Consider the following 12,091-nt stretch of genomic DNA (forward strand, 5'->3'; position numbering starts at 1 on the left):
CCACATAAACCTTAATTCCCCATGCTGCAAAAATTGGTCTTAAATATATTTAATGAGGCAACTTCTACTGCTTCCTTGGGCAGAGATTTCCAATGAAAATTTTTAAATATTTGGTATGTGTACCCTTTTAATTATTGAAACAAATACAAATTATCAGTTTAAAAACTACATACGTGAATAAATATTACATACATGTATTTCTTGATTATATAATTTTTTGTAACAAAGTGCATGTAAGAGTGAAAATGTATGTATAATTTTTCATTTCTTGTGGCTCTCAAACATCTGAAGTTTATTATCTGGCTCCTGCATTAAGGCACCCCTGCTCCATAGTCTGGGTTTATTTTCCTTGGCACAGGATGTCGGCAGGACAATTTTATCGAAGCTTTTGATGGCCCATGTAATCATTGCCTTGTCATTTTCACCCCTCCTCAGGAATCGCACTCTTATTGCAATAGATTGTGATGAGGTTTGAAGGCTCATGATCTGGGCAAAACCCAAATTGAGTAATTGGTAAGAGCAGTCAGTGATTGAGTTCAGACTGATGTAGTAATTAGTTAGACTGGATTTGTTCTGTTTTTGGTGCTAAGATGTATGTGGGCAGTTTTCCATCTAGGTGTGTAGATGCTGGCGATCAAATAAACAGGAAATGCTCAATCTTTTGCTTCCTGCAGTCTTTTCATGCTTCATGTACAATGCATGCATGAATCCATTGATGGAAAAGAGGTAACCTGACATAGTTGGTGTGGATGGAATGGGCCCCCTTGTCAATTTGATCTGCATGTAGACATTTTGGTGATCGTTCTATTGAATTGATCAAAAGAGTGGGAATGAAGGCCAGTCCTTCCAGGGGAAGCCCTGAATTTGATCCTGACTGTGGTTTTGCCTACATCAGAGAAACCAAAGGCATATCAAATTACTTTGCAGAGCACCTCCATTAAATTTGCAAGGATGACACTGAACCTTCATCGCACATAGATGCACTTGTCTTTATTTCATCTCATTTGTACACAGAACAACCTATGAGATGACCTTTAATCCAATTTGTGTTGAAGCTGGCCAGTTTTGACAAATGTTATTAACATGAATCAATAGCTCTGATTCCCTCTTCACAGATGCTGCTTGAATTGCTGAGTCTTTACAGCATTTCAATATTATATATTGTATTTCTTTATCAGTTATGTATTTGCTATATAAAGGACACTGTTTGATCTGCTGAGTGTCTCCAGCAGTGTTTTTACTTCAGCCAGTGTCTGCAGATTTTTGTTTTTTACTTTTCAATAACAGATACCCAGCATGTGTTTTCAGATCCTGGTGTTAAATCTTTTCTGGTAATGCTTGGCTTTGCTTCAGGAATGTTTTCTGGTGTTCTATTCTTTCAGTTGGCCATTTTGTTATATTGTGTGGAGTAAATTGACAGACCAGCTTCTGTGATTTTGGGGACTTCTAGTGGTGAATTCCTCGAAAGTGAAAATGGTGGTGCATCAAGGTAACTCTTGACCAAATGAGGCATCGGGAAGCCCTTGTAAAACAGGATTGCACAAGTGTTGCACCTGGTATGTTTTTGGAAGCTAATAAACGCTGCCCCAGGACCAGCAGCGGGTCCTGGACCAACCATTCTTGGCTTCCTCAGCTTTTGGCACTTCTGACTTCAGAGCCCCTGTGCTGGTCTCTGACATTGCTTGAGGATGTTTTTGGAGATGCCCTCCATTAAATACACCTGGATGTGGCCAGTCTGCAGGGCTTTGATCCGAACTTTTGATGATGCGCTATTTTCTGTTTGCTGGGCATGCAGTTTATTGGCGCCTCTATGTCAGGTTGGCACCAGTTTTGCTGTCTGCTGCCCCTGGTGTGGGCTTCCATGCTCAGCAATCCGCATCAGTACTTCAGTCAGATAGTGATTGGGGTGTAGAAAATGTGTCAAGCCACAAGATTACAAACTGATTCAACACTGTTGCTTCCGTTAATGGGCCAGAACACGTCACTGCCTCGCATTCAGGTTGAAGTGAAATGTTAATTAATTCTTTCTCTTTAGGTGCTGCCTGAGTGCTGCATATTTTCAGTGTTGGCTGCAAATATCCAGCAGCTGCAGTTTTTAAAAGAAATTTTCTGTGCTGATGCTTCACTCATGGTGTAGGAGCAAGTCAAGTGATTAGTCCCTTGACCATTCATTCCATGGGCTTATTTATACAAATTGAGAAACAAACCTGCTCTGCATCACACTGGAAATGCCCTAGTCGGGCTGATAATTGAAGTTAAGCTTTCCAAGTTATTAATTTCGGACACTTTCTTTTCTCTGTCCTCACCTCATGTTTTGGTTAACTCATTGGTTTGAAATGTTTTGAATGACGTGATTACAATAAATTGCTATGATTCTTGGCACCTTGGAGTAGAACTAGTTTCAGGGGAGTACTTGTTACACCTTTGGGGCTGTCTCTTCCCATTGCAACCTACATTGAATTGTTTCTCTTCATTTGATCCTTTGTTGGCTCTGAACCAGTTTTGTTTATTGTTTATTGCTTTGTTTATTGACCTAAATGTGTTGTAATATATTTATTCTGCCCCCCCCCCAAAAAAAAGCCATCATAGGAACACTCTGGCCACACGGTGGGATAAGTGAATGGTCACTGGTCTGAGAGATGAGAAAATTGTGAGGGGCTACATGATGGATTTGTTTTTTTTATTAAATCATTGTATTGCAAATTCCCTGACCAGTGTATTACTTAATTCAGATTATGCTCCCTTCTTTGCAGATGAGCAAGAAGATGGGTCGGATCAATTATGCGTGAATCCCAGTTCAGGAAATGCAAATAATGGGACAGCGAAAGATCCTACCATGCGGACTACAGGTAACTGCATCCTGGTTTCAATACTTTATGATGGTGTGTCCTTATCCTGGACTCCTCTCTGCATTCCATCTGAAATGTTTTAAGCGTGTTACTCAAATTGCTCAGCTTTCATTCTGATGTACAAATTGTTACTCCATTCCCTTGAGCATTTACAAAAGTGATGCCCAGGGTATTTTATTACAACAGCACAATCAAGCCAAGAATCTGCTATCGGAACAGAAGATGGGAGGATTGGTCAGAGGTTAAGCAATCCCCATTTGGAGGGGAGAGTGAGGGAAGCAGAGACCAGTGAAAAATTGTTTGGGGGGGGGGTAGAAGGAATGTGAAAAATGCTATAACAGCTTAAAAAAAAATGCCATGGAGGAAGTAGAATTAGTTGGGTGTCAGTGAGTTGAATCAGAACAGAACCCAATAAATATACCAGGCAAAAAATTGTGGAAAATTGTATTCCACATGAGAGATTGCTCAGTTGAAGCCTATTCATTAACTTTGTATTCCAGTCTAAGTTATGTGCACAAATCTACAGATCTCTCTGATCTACTCCTTGCCTTCATTTAGAAAATGCTGCAATTTTTCTCTTGGATCAGATGGTGGACAACCTCATTAATACCTTTTTAGGTTTGGATAACCTCCCATTATTTGGCAGCACATTTTACCATCCCTCCTAACCCAGGGGTAAACCGTTGACATGCTGGCAATGCAGTATTTCAAGCAGGCACTCATTACTTGCATATTGGGCTGGAATGACCAGGTATGCGGTGGTTGTAATGTGTTACTGTAACTTGCTCTCCCTCAGGTGGGCTAGGCTTGCTGGGTGCTTACACAGACAGTGACGATGAAGATAGTCCTGCTGCTGAGCCACAGGAGGTTGAGCCGCGGCCCAGTAAGCCCGCAGACATCGACAGCACCTTGGCTAATTTCATGGCGGTGAGGATTAGATGACATTTGATCTTCTCTAGCACTGCATGTGGTTCCTTCCTCTCCTTCCTCTTCTCCCACCTCCACCCCCAAATGCACTCTGCGGTTATCCACTTTCTTTTTGTCCAACCCCTCCAGGATCACTATGACCTTTTTGTCTCTGTCCTCACAGTTCCACCACTTTTCTCTCAAGTTCAAGTATGTTATCATCTGACTGTACATATACAACAAGACGAAACAGTGTTTCTCGGGACCACAGTGCACTCACGAACACAATGCACAACACATAATAATCATATAAATGTGTAAATATTTTGCAATATTTTATTTATGAGACCCAAGGTTACAGGATATCATTCATCAATTTCATAACCTTTATTTTCTTCCTGATGATAGTATGTCAAAGGTATGAAAGATGGTTGGGATCCTCATAATTCTTTAAGCCCTATTTAAGCAATTACTTGGCCTTCCTTTTGCCCTCTTCGTCTTAACCCCACTGTTGTCTCCCCCCCCCCAGCACATCCACTGAATTTCCACATTCTTGCTCTCCAGAACTCCACTTCTCCTTGAACTACAAGCCGATCTCTGTTTTGACTTTCTTGTCTTGCTTCTGGTGATATTTTCCTTCCCATTGGGTGTGAAGTTGTGAAAAGTGTGAGTTTGAACCTTGCAGGAAGCCCTGGGTCATGCACGTACCTTGCCAAAGTGTAATGTTTGTGGTTTTGTTCAAAGGAGATTGATGCAATTACTGCACCTTTGCCTGCTTCTGAATTGTTGGCTGCTTCCACCGAGACACAAGCCCCAGCACCCACACCTCCACGGCCAGAACCTAAACCGGTACCAAATGCTCAGAAGACTACAAACAGCCATATTGACAGTGAGATGAATGCTCTGGTGGCAAGCAGTAACATGGCAGCTGATTGGCACTATGATACGCAGTACTCATTGGCTGGAGGTATGTGCAAGATTCGAATTATACAGTCAAAATGTGCTGTATATAGTTTGTTACTGTGTGCAGAGCCCGTTGGATATACTGACCTTATCGCTTCTTAGGATACAAACTTCAGCTCTGTCTTTTACATCGACTGATTTTAGAACAGAGGTGAGCCACTGTGTGCTGAAAGATAATGCAAAGAGAGTTTGTCTCACATGGGTTCATTGTACAAATTCGCTGAAATTGCCTGCTGTAGTTACAGGGCATAAAATACACTAAGTATATATTAACTTGGGACACGAGAGGAAAAAGTTAACTAGGAAAGGATAGATAAATATTCATAGGGGTAATTTGTGCAAAAAAATTAATTGTAGTGGCTCTGACAGATCTTTGGTCCTGGAATGCTGTTATGATTAGGAAGGTCAAGAGCCTGATAGCTATTGAGGAGGAAAAGTAAAATGTTCCTGAACCTCGAGGTGAACTAAACTCAAAGATAGTGCCATTCAGTTCAATAACATAATCCAGTTTTTTTTTGTTCTTGGCCCTTGAGTAAATGCTTCCTTTCCTTTTGCAGGCTCCCATTGAATCTACTACTTCCCCCTTTTCATGCAGTGCTTTCTGGTTTGAGTGGCCACCTGCTGTTCTTGTAAATCCTTTGAGATCTTTCAAAAGAAAATGGTTCTCCCTCTTGAGTTATACCTTCCAAAATTTGTTTTAAAGGAAGCTGTGGAGAAATTTGTGAAAGTGAGGTTCTACTCCCTTCATGATCAAAAATGCCAGAGATTCGAGCTCAGGAGTTTGCTTCCTCAGTCATTTTCTGTCATTCCCAAAGCCCCCTAGACAAAAGTGGGTCTTTCCCTGGTTTCTCACTCAACGCTCTAGTGCCATTTACAAGCTGTTCATTTGGACTTTTTGCCACAGCACTAATCTGGATAGTCACTGTTAGCTTTTAATACAATGTATTTGTCTATTGTTAACCTAAACTCTTCCAAGTGACAGATAATTGTATCCTTGTGTATGATCTTTTCTCCCACTATTGATGATAGACTAAATATCCTGTAATTATCATGTTTATCCTCCCCTTTTTTCTATTTGATTTAGCTCTAGCTGTCCCAGTTCTTCGATGTTGATGCCAGAAGAGTAATATTTTGATCAGAGTTTCTGCTGTTTGAACGGTGTTTTCCCTTGGTAGTTTCAAGTGCTTCCTGCCTGGGTCAGGTGACACTGGCTGGTGCCAAAAGGCCTTTCCGCCTGTTTTTTTATGCTCTTCCCATCTTCAAAAAAAAATTGTGGTGCTGCAGGGAGAAGGAGATACAGAGCTCCACGGCAAGTCCAACTACCGATGGCTCCATTAGGGCTGTTAAGGGACCCAACAATGACTTATTTTAAAATCCCGCAACTGTGGGGTCTGGGCCCATGACCTGTGGTCAGCATCGGCCTCAAGGGGTTGCAGACCCAAGGGAAGCAGAGAACAGGGAGAACACAGGATGGTGACCACAGAGGCAGACCAGTGAGGGGCTTTGCTGCTGAAGAACACAAAGACAGCGGGTGGTTGTTGACGAGGCAAATAATCCACGCAGTCTGCGGGCTGCTGGCAACTGAGGTCAAAGGCTTTCCATCAGACTGCAGACTGCTGGAAACTGGCTCGAGACCAGCTGAAAGGGTTGCAGATAGCAAAACCCGGGTGTCGAGGGCACTAAAGGCTTCCCGATGATGTTGGAGGTTTGGATTTGGAGCTCGGATTGCTGATAGTTTGTACTAAAGTCTGTGGTTGGCGGCTGGAGGAGAATACATGGGAGTGGGTAGAGTCTCTTGCTCCTTTCTCTGACTGGAAGAGGTGCCAAGCAATTTCTGCTGATGACAAATCTTTGGCTTATAACAGACTAAAGTTGATTTAGTGTAATATAACACCTGTTTTATTACATGACAATGAAGGAATCTTGATTCAGATTTCAGATTTATTGTCAGTACATGCATGACATCGCATACAACCCTGAGATTCTTTCCTCCCGCGGGCGTGGCAGATCCACCACCAATTAGCAATGTAATATAAAAAAACTGTACAGCATATACATGTAACTGTAAACAGATAACAAATGTAAACAAACTGACTGCAATACAGAGAGAACAAAAGAAAATCAATAAAATGCACAAGCAAGAGTCCCTAAAAGAGTCTCTGAGGTTGTCGTTGAGTCGGGTGGTGGAGGGGTAGCAGCTGTTCCTGAAACTGGTGGTGCGAGTCTTGTGGCACCGAGACCTCTTTCCTGATGGCTGCAGCAAGAACAGAACTTTTTAAACATCTTCTCTAAAGTTAAATTTTTTTTTACCCTCATTCACTAATTCAGGCATGCTCTCTTGAATCCATGTGTACTTTAGTTCCTAATGGGTGAACAATTCCTTTATAAATTGTCTTTTAACTTTATAACCAACCAATTTTCCTCTGCAACCGTGTCTGCCTGTCCCGCATCGGACTTGTCAGCCACAAACGAGCCTGCAGCTGACGTGGACATTTACCCCTCCATAAATCTTCGTCCGCGAAGCCAAGCCAAAGAAGAAGAAGAATAGACTTTTAATCTCATTTTAAGTGACTTGCTGAGAATATTTCAACTTAATACTTTGTACCTGTATCCTCTAAATTTCCCTTATACATGCTGTATTTTATCCAATCTTCAACTTGTAACCTGGCATCAATCATTTGCCATACTATTCCCAGCTGGTTCCTTTTCCCTTGCGTTGTAATGTTTGGTGGCTGTTCCTGTCCATTTAAAAAGTGAGATCTATTATAATTGCAATGTGGAAAGATAGTCCTGCCCTCCAGCCATGGGAACTTTGCAAGTTGAATGTGCTTCTCCACCAATCACATTTTTTTAAACTTTTTTAATATTTTTGATTTTTCAATATTTAATTCTCTTTCCACATAATATGATTTACTAAGTAAAAACGCACGATGCTGGAGAAGTTCAGCGGGTCAAACAGTGAGCTCCTCCAGCCTACATAAAGGACACTGACCTGCTGAGCTCCTCCAGCCTACATAAAGGACACTGACCTGCTGAGCTCCTCCAGCCTACATAAAGGACACTGACCTGCTGAGCTCCTCCAGCCTACATAAAGGACACTGACCTGCTGAGCTCCTCCAGCACCTTGTGTTTTTACTCTAACCACGGTGCCTATAGAATTTTGTGTTTTACTATGATTTACAAAGCCCTTATTTCCCCCTCCTTGCACCCTCCACTCCCTATCCCTTAAATTATACCAGAATACAAAAATACAAAAACCACCTAAATACCTTGACTCAGCAGCAGCTGTAAGTGCTCTGGTGAGTTGGGTGGAAAAGATGAGTAAAATATAAGGTACAAGACACTATAATCAGGGTTGGTGTTTTGTGTGGGAACACTGAAGGTCCTTGTGGCAGGCAGTTTAATAGATGTTTGCAAAAGAGGACAAGGTGTTTCCCATTATTATCTAAGGTATTGGATATAGGATTGGGGAGATGATGGTAGAAGTCAACATGATGTTAGTCAAACCACATTGAGCTCTGGCTACACTTCTCGTTTGCATGTTATGTGATTCCAGGGGAGATGGGCAAGGAAGTGGGAAGCTGCAGTTTTGAGGAAAGGTTATTTTGACTGGGATTTTTTTGATAGGAGATTTAAGTTAGGTATCAAAGCTGAAAGGCCATGAAAGAAGTAGGTGAGATGGCAGAAGGGTCCAAAGCCATGTGTCAAATGCTTAAAGTAATTGAAGGGTGTTGAGAAGATAAGGAAATTTCACCGAGAGTGACTGAGGTCTGGAGCTCACTGTCTGCTTGGCTAGACTTTGTGAGGAGGTGGGGTTAGAGCATAGGGATCTTGTAATCAGCATAAACGTTGTGTTGAATAAATGTCATTCTTTTTCTATTGTCCTTTTTTTCTCCCCCTTCTAACTTTGGGCCTCTTTAGATGGGCTTGGTGCCATTCATTTGTTAACCTACCATTGGAGCCACTGCACCAGCCCTGCTCTATGAAACCTTTCCATGTTGTACACTCCCCTTCAGCTCCATTCCAAACTGAATCCCCAGAGTTGTGACATTTCTCTTCTGCGCCACTTCTCCGAGCTCTCGTCCATCTGCACTGGTTTCCTGTTTCTTTAGTTCTTTGTGGTACTGGAATTGCCCCAGAGATCAGCGCTGTATTGAAGTTCTGTTCTTTTAAACTTGTGGCCCCCTAACAGTCAGACTATGGAATCTTCACACTCCTGATATTGCTTTTGAGCTTGGGCTGTGCCTAACTATTTCATCCTCTGAAGGGTATCCTCTACCTTATACCATGAAGGCATCTCACTATTCAGGACTTGTCCAGCCTCACATTCCTCCTTAACAACTACTGTCCTGCACGGTCTTCAAGTTTATTTAATTTGGAGATACTGCATGATAACAGGTACTTCTAGCCACGAGCCTGCGCAGCCCAAATTCACCTGTGAGGCCAATTAATCTCCTAACCCCATACATCTTTGGAATGTGGGAGAAAACTCCAGCCCATGGTGAGAATGTTGCAAACTCCTTACAGACGGCAATGGATTTGAACCTGGGTCACAAGCTGTAATTGCGTGCTAACCACGTTGCCTTATTTCTGACTACATGTGCAACTAGACAAAACGTTTCTCCAGACCACAATTCATGAACACAATGCACAGCGCATAATAATCACATGTATACATAAAAAAAAACAAGATAAAATGAATTTCTGAATATTTTGGAATAATTTTCTTGTTTTGTGGATAAGAGACCTAATATTAGAGTTCCTCCAGCAATTTTATCTGGTCAAGATTCCGGTATTCTGTCATTTAGAATGGATGAATAGTGTCATGCTTGGTATTTTTCCCTATAATCATTTAGGAGACATGGGAAAATCATAATTTTTATAGTTGTATGGTTGGACACCTCGAAAGTGGTGATCCTTGCAGTCAGTCTGTGGCCTATACAACTTTACCCTCACTACTGATGAAATGTGTGCTGAGAGGGGGTAAGCAGCGGCCAGATGTGTGTCCAATAGTAACAAAAATGTTCTTGTACATTTAATTGCTACAGTTAACGTGGAGATGGGTGACTGGCAAGAGGTATGGGATGAGAACACGGGTTGTTACTACTATTGGAACATCCAAACCAATGAAGTGACGTGGGAACTACCCCAATACCTAGCCACTCAACTTCAAGGGGTCCATTACCAGGCCAGGTGGGTACTCAACCTCAACACCCTCACGCTGCATGCTTGTATGCATTCCAGTGCCATCAACTCAGTGGTGTTAACTGACATAGTGGTGTTAACTGGCTTAAATTACATGTTTACTGTTTTCGTTAATATAAAAGGAAACAAAGTACGTCATATGCTACAGGTTACCCTTAACTCGGCCATCAAAAGAGGTCAAACCTTGTTGCCCATCACTTTTAAATCGTTTGTGTCAACTCGATGGTTCTGGCTTGTCCCCCAGAGGGCAAGGTGAACTACAAACGTTGTGTGCAAATAAACTAAAAGTTCCCCAAGTATTTTTTGGTTCTCGTTGCCAGCCTCTGTAACTTGTAAGATATTTGAGCCTATGCAATAATGCGAGTGCTTGCTATGATTTTACAGAATGTGACGTGTTTTAGTGATGTGGAATACGTGGAAATGCACACTTGACGGTTGTTCACATTCATTTGTATCTTTCATGAGAGAAAGTTAAACATTGTTAATGAAGAAGACACAACACCTGGCAAAACCCGAGGCCCATTTTGAGGGCGTTGAAACCAAAGGATGGAATGAATCGAGTATGCAAGAGGATCGAGGTCAGGCAAGGGGCAGCGCCTCCTTGGATGAACAATCAGTGAAAGAATGTCAAATGTTACAGTGTTTCTAACCAAAAAGACGGTTTGCAATTCTCCATTCCTAGCATAGTGTGAAAAGTTGAAGGGCTGTCTCACCAGGGTCCAACACCTCGATATTCAGGAGCAAGGGTGATTCAACCAGTGGCTCGATGCTGGGTAGTACAAGTGATGATCTTAGACCTACCCATGTCTGTTCCTGTATTCGCTTACTATTGAGGGCGTGCAAAAGGTAATGGATTGGCATTCTGTCATGCCACACAAAAACTTTAGGCTAAGTATCACGGCGCAGTGTGATTTTTTTTGGGGGGGGGGTGCAATTTCCATTTTGCAATGCTACAATTGCCAAGACAGGACTGGATTAAATTTTGTTCAGCTTGAAAGTGGGATGTGTGCAAAGTTCTTGCAATGATCCCTGCCCATAACAAGGTGGGGCATGGGTGAGACCGCACCTGGAGTAACCTGTACAGTTTTGGTTTAAACAAAGGATATTGTCCTTGGGAGAGATAACGAAGGTTTACTTCACTGATCGCCATGGTCTTCTACAAAGAGGTTCAAGTGGAATAGTGCCAACATTTTCTAGATCTTGGGAATATGAGATGATCTCCAATGAAAAGTTAATCTTGAGGCATGAATGCTCTTGTCCCTGGGTGCTGCACCTGAAACTTGCCTTGAGATAAAGAACCAGCAATTACAATCACAGAGTGCTTTTCATTGGTGGTTAATAAACCTTTCCAGTTCATTGCCTCAAAAGATTGGGTGTTCATTAATTGAGTAAAGGCCTGGATTCAGGGTTACAAGAAGGATCAATGGCTTTGGAGATCATCTCATTTTCCCAAGATCCAGAAAACAGGTACTACTCTACTTGAGGGTGGTACAGTTAGTGTAGCAGTTAGCGCAACGCTATTTTTACAGTGCCTGCAACCCAGGTTTGAATCTGGCTCTGTCTATAAGGACTTTGTACTTTTCCCTGTGTCAGCGTTCGTTTTCTCCCACCTTTCAAAATGTAGGGGAGTTGTAGGTTAATTGAAATATTTGGACAGCGCAGGCTAGTGGGCCAGAAGGGCTCATTACTGTGCTGTATGTCTAAATTTTTTTTTAAATTAAATTTTAGATTTGGTAAATGTGATTGGCATTCTGTCATGCCACACAAAAACTTTAGGCTAAGTATCACAGCGTAGTGTGATTTATTTGGTGGGGGGGGTGGCAATTTGCCATTTTGCAATGCTACAATTGTCAAGCAGGACTGGATTAAATTTTGCATTGTAAGTACTGACAAAGGCAAGTTTAGATTTTCTCGTGAGAATTAAGTGTCTGAAGATAGTGTTTCCCATGCACCTTTTATTGTCCATTAAGGCTCTTGTTGCTAATAAAAATATTTTAATATTTCCAGAGCATCCTCCTCAGCACTTTCTTGTTGGTTGCAATTCACACAAGCGTTTCTGCAAATATATTCTTCACATCGCATGATTGTTTTGGAGCCCCTCCCTGGAGGAAATAGCTTCCCTTTTTCTCAATTATTTCTCTCATTCATGGGAATGCAATCCCAGTTCA

General features: G+C 41.9%; 1 protein-coding gene across 1 annotated transcript in view; it reads left to right on the forward strand.

Annotated features, from left to right (window-relative positions):
* The window catches only part of fnbp4 (formin binding protein 4), a 47,460-nt gene that overhangs the window by 11,858 nt on the left and 23,511 nt on the right, over positions 1 to 12,091 (forward strand). Inside the window, 4 exon segments of the mRNA XM_069894399.1 lie at positions 2,754 to 2,849; positions 3,646 to 3,776; positions 4,500 to 4,722; positions 9,767 to 9,911. Coding sequence (XP_069750500.1) covers positions 2,754 to 2,849; positions 3,646 to 3,776; positions 4,500 to 4,722; positions 9,767 to 9,911 — 595 coding nt within the window.

This window comes from Narcine bancroftii, chromosome 1 (assembly GCF_036971445.1).
Source record: "Narcine bancroftii isolate sNarBan1 chromosome 1, sNarBan1.hap1, whole genome shotgun sequence".
Classification (NCBI taxonomy): Eukaryota; Metazoa; Chordata; class Chondrichthyes; order Torpediniformes; family Narcinidae; genus Narcine; species Narcine bancroftii.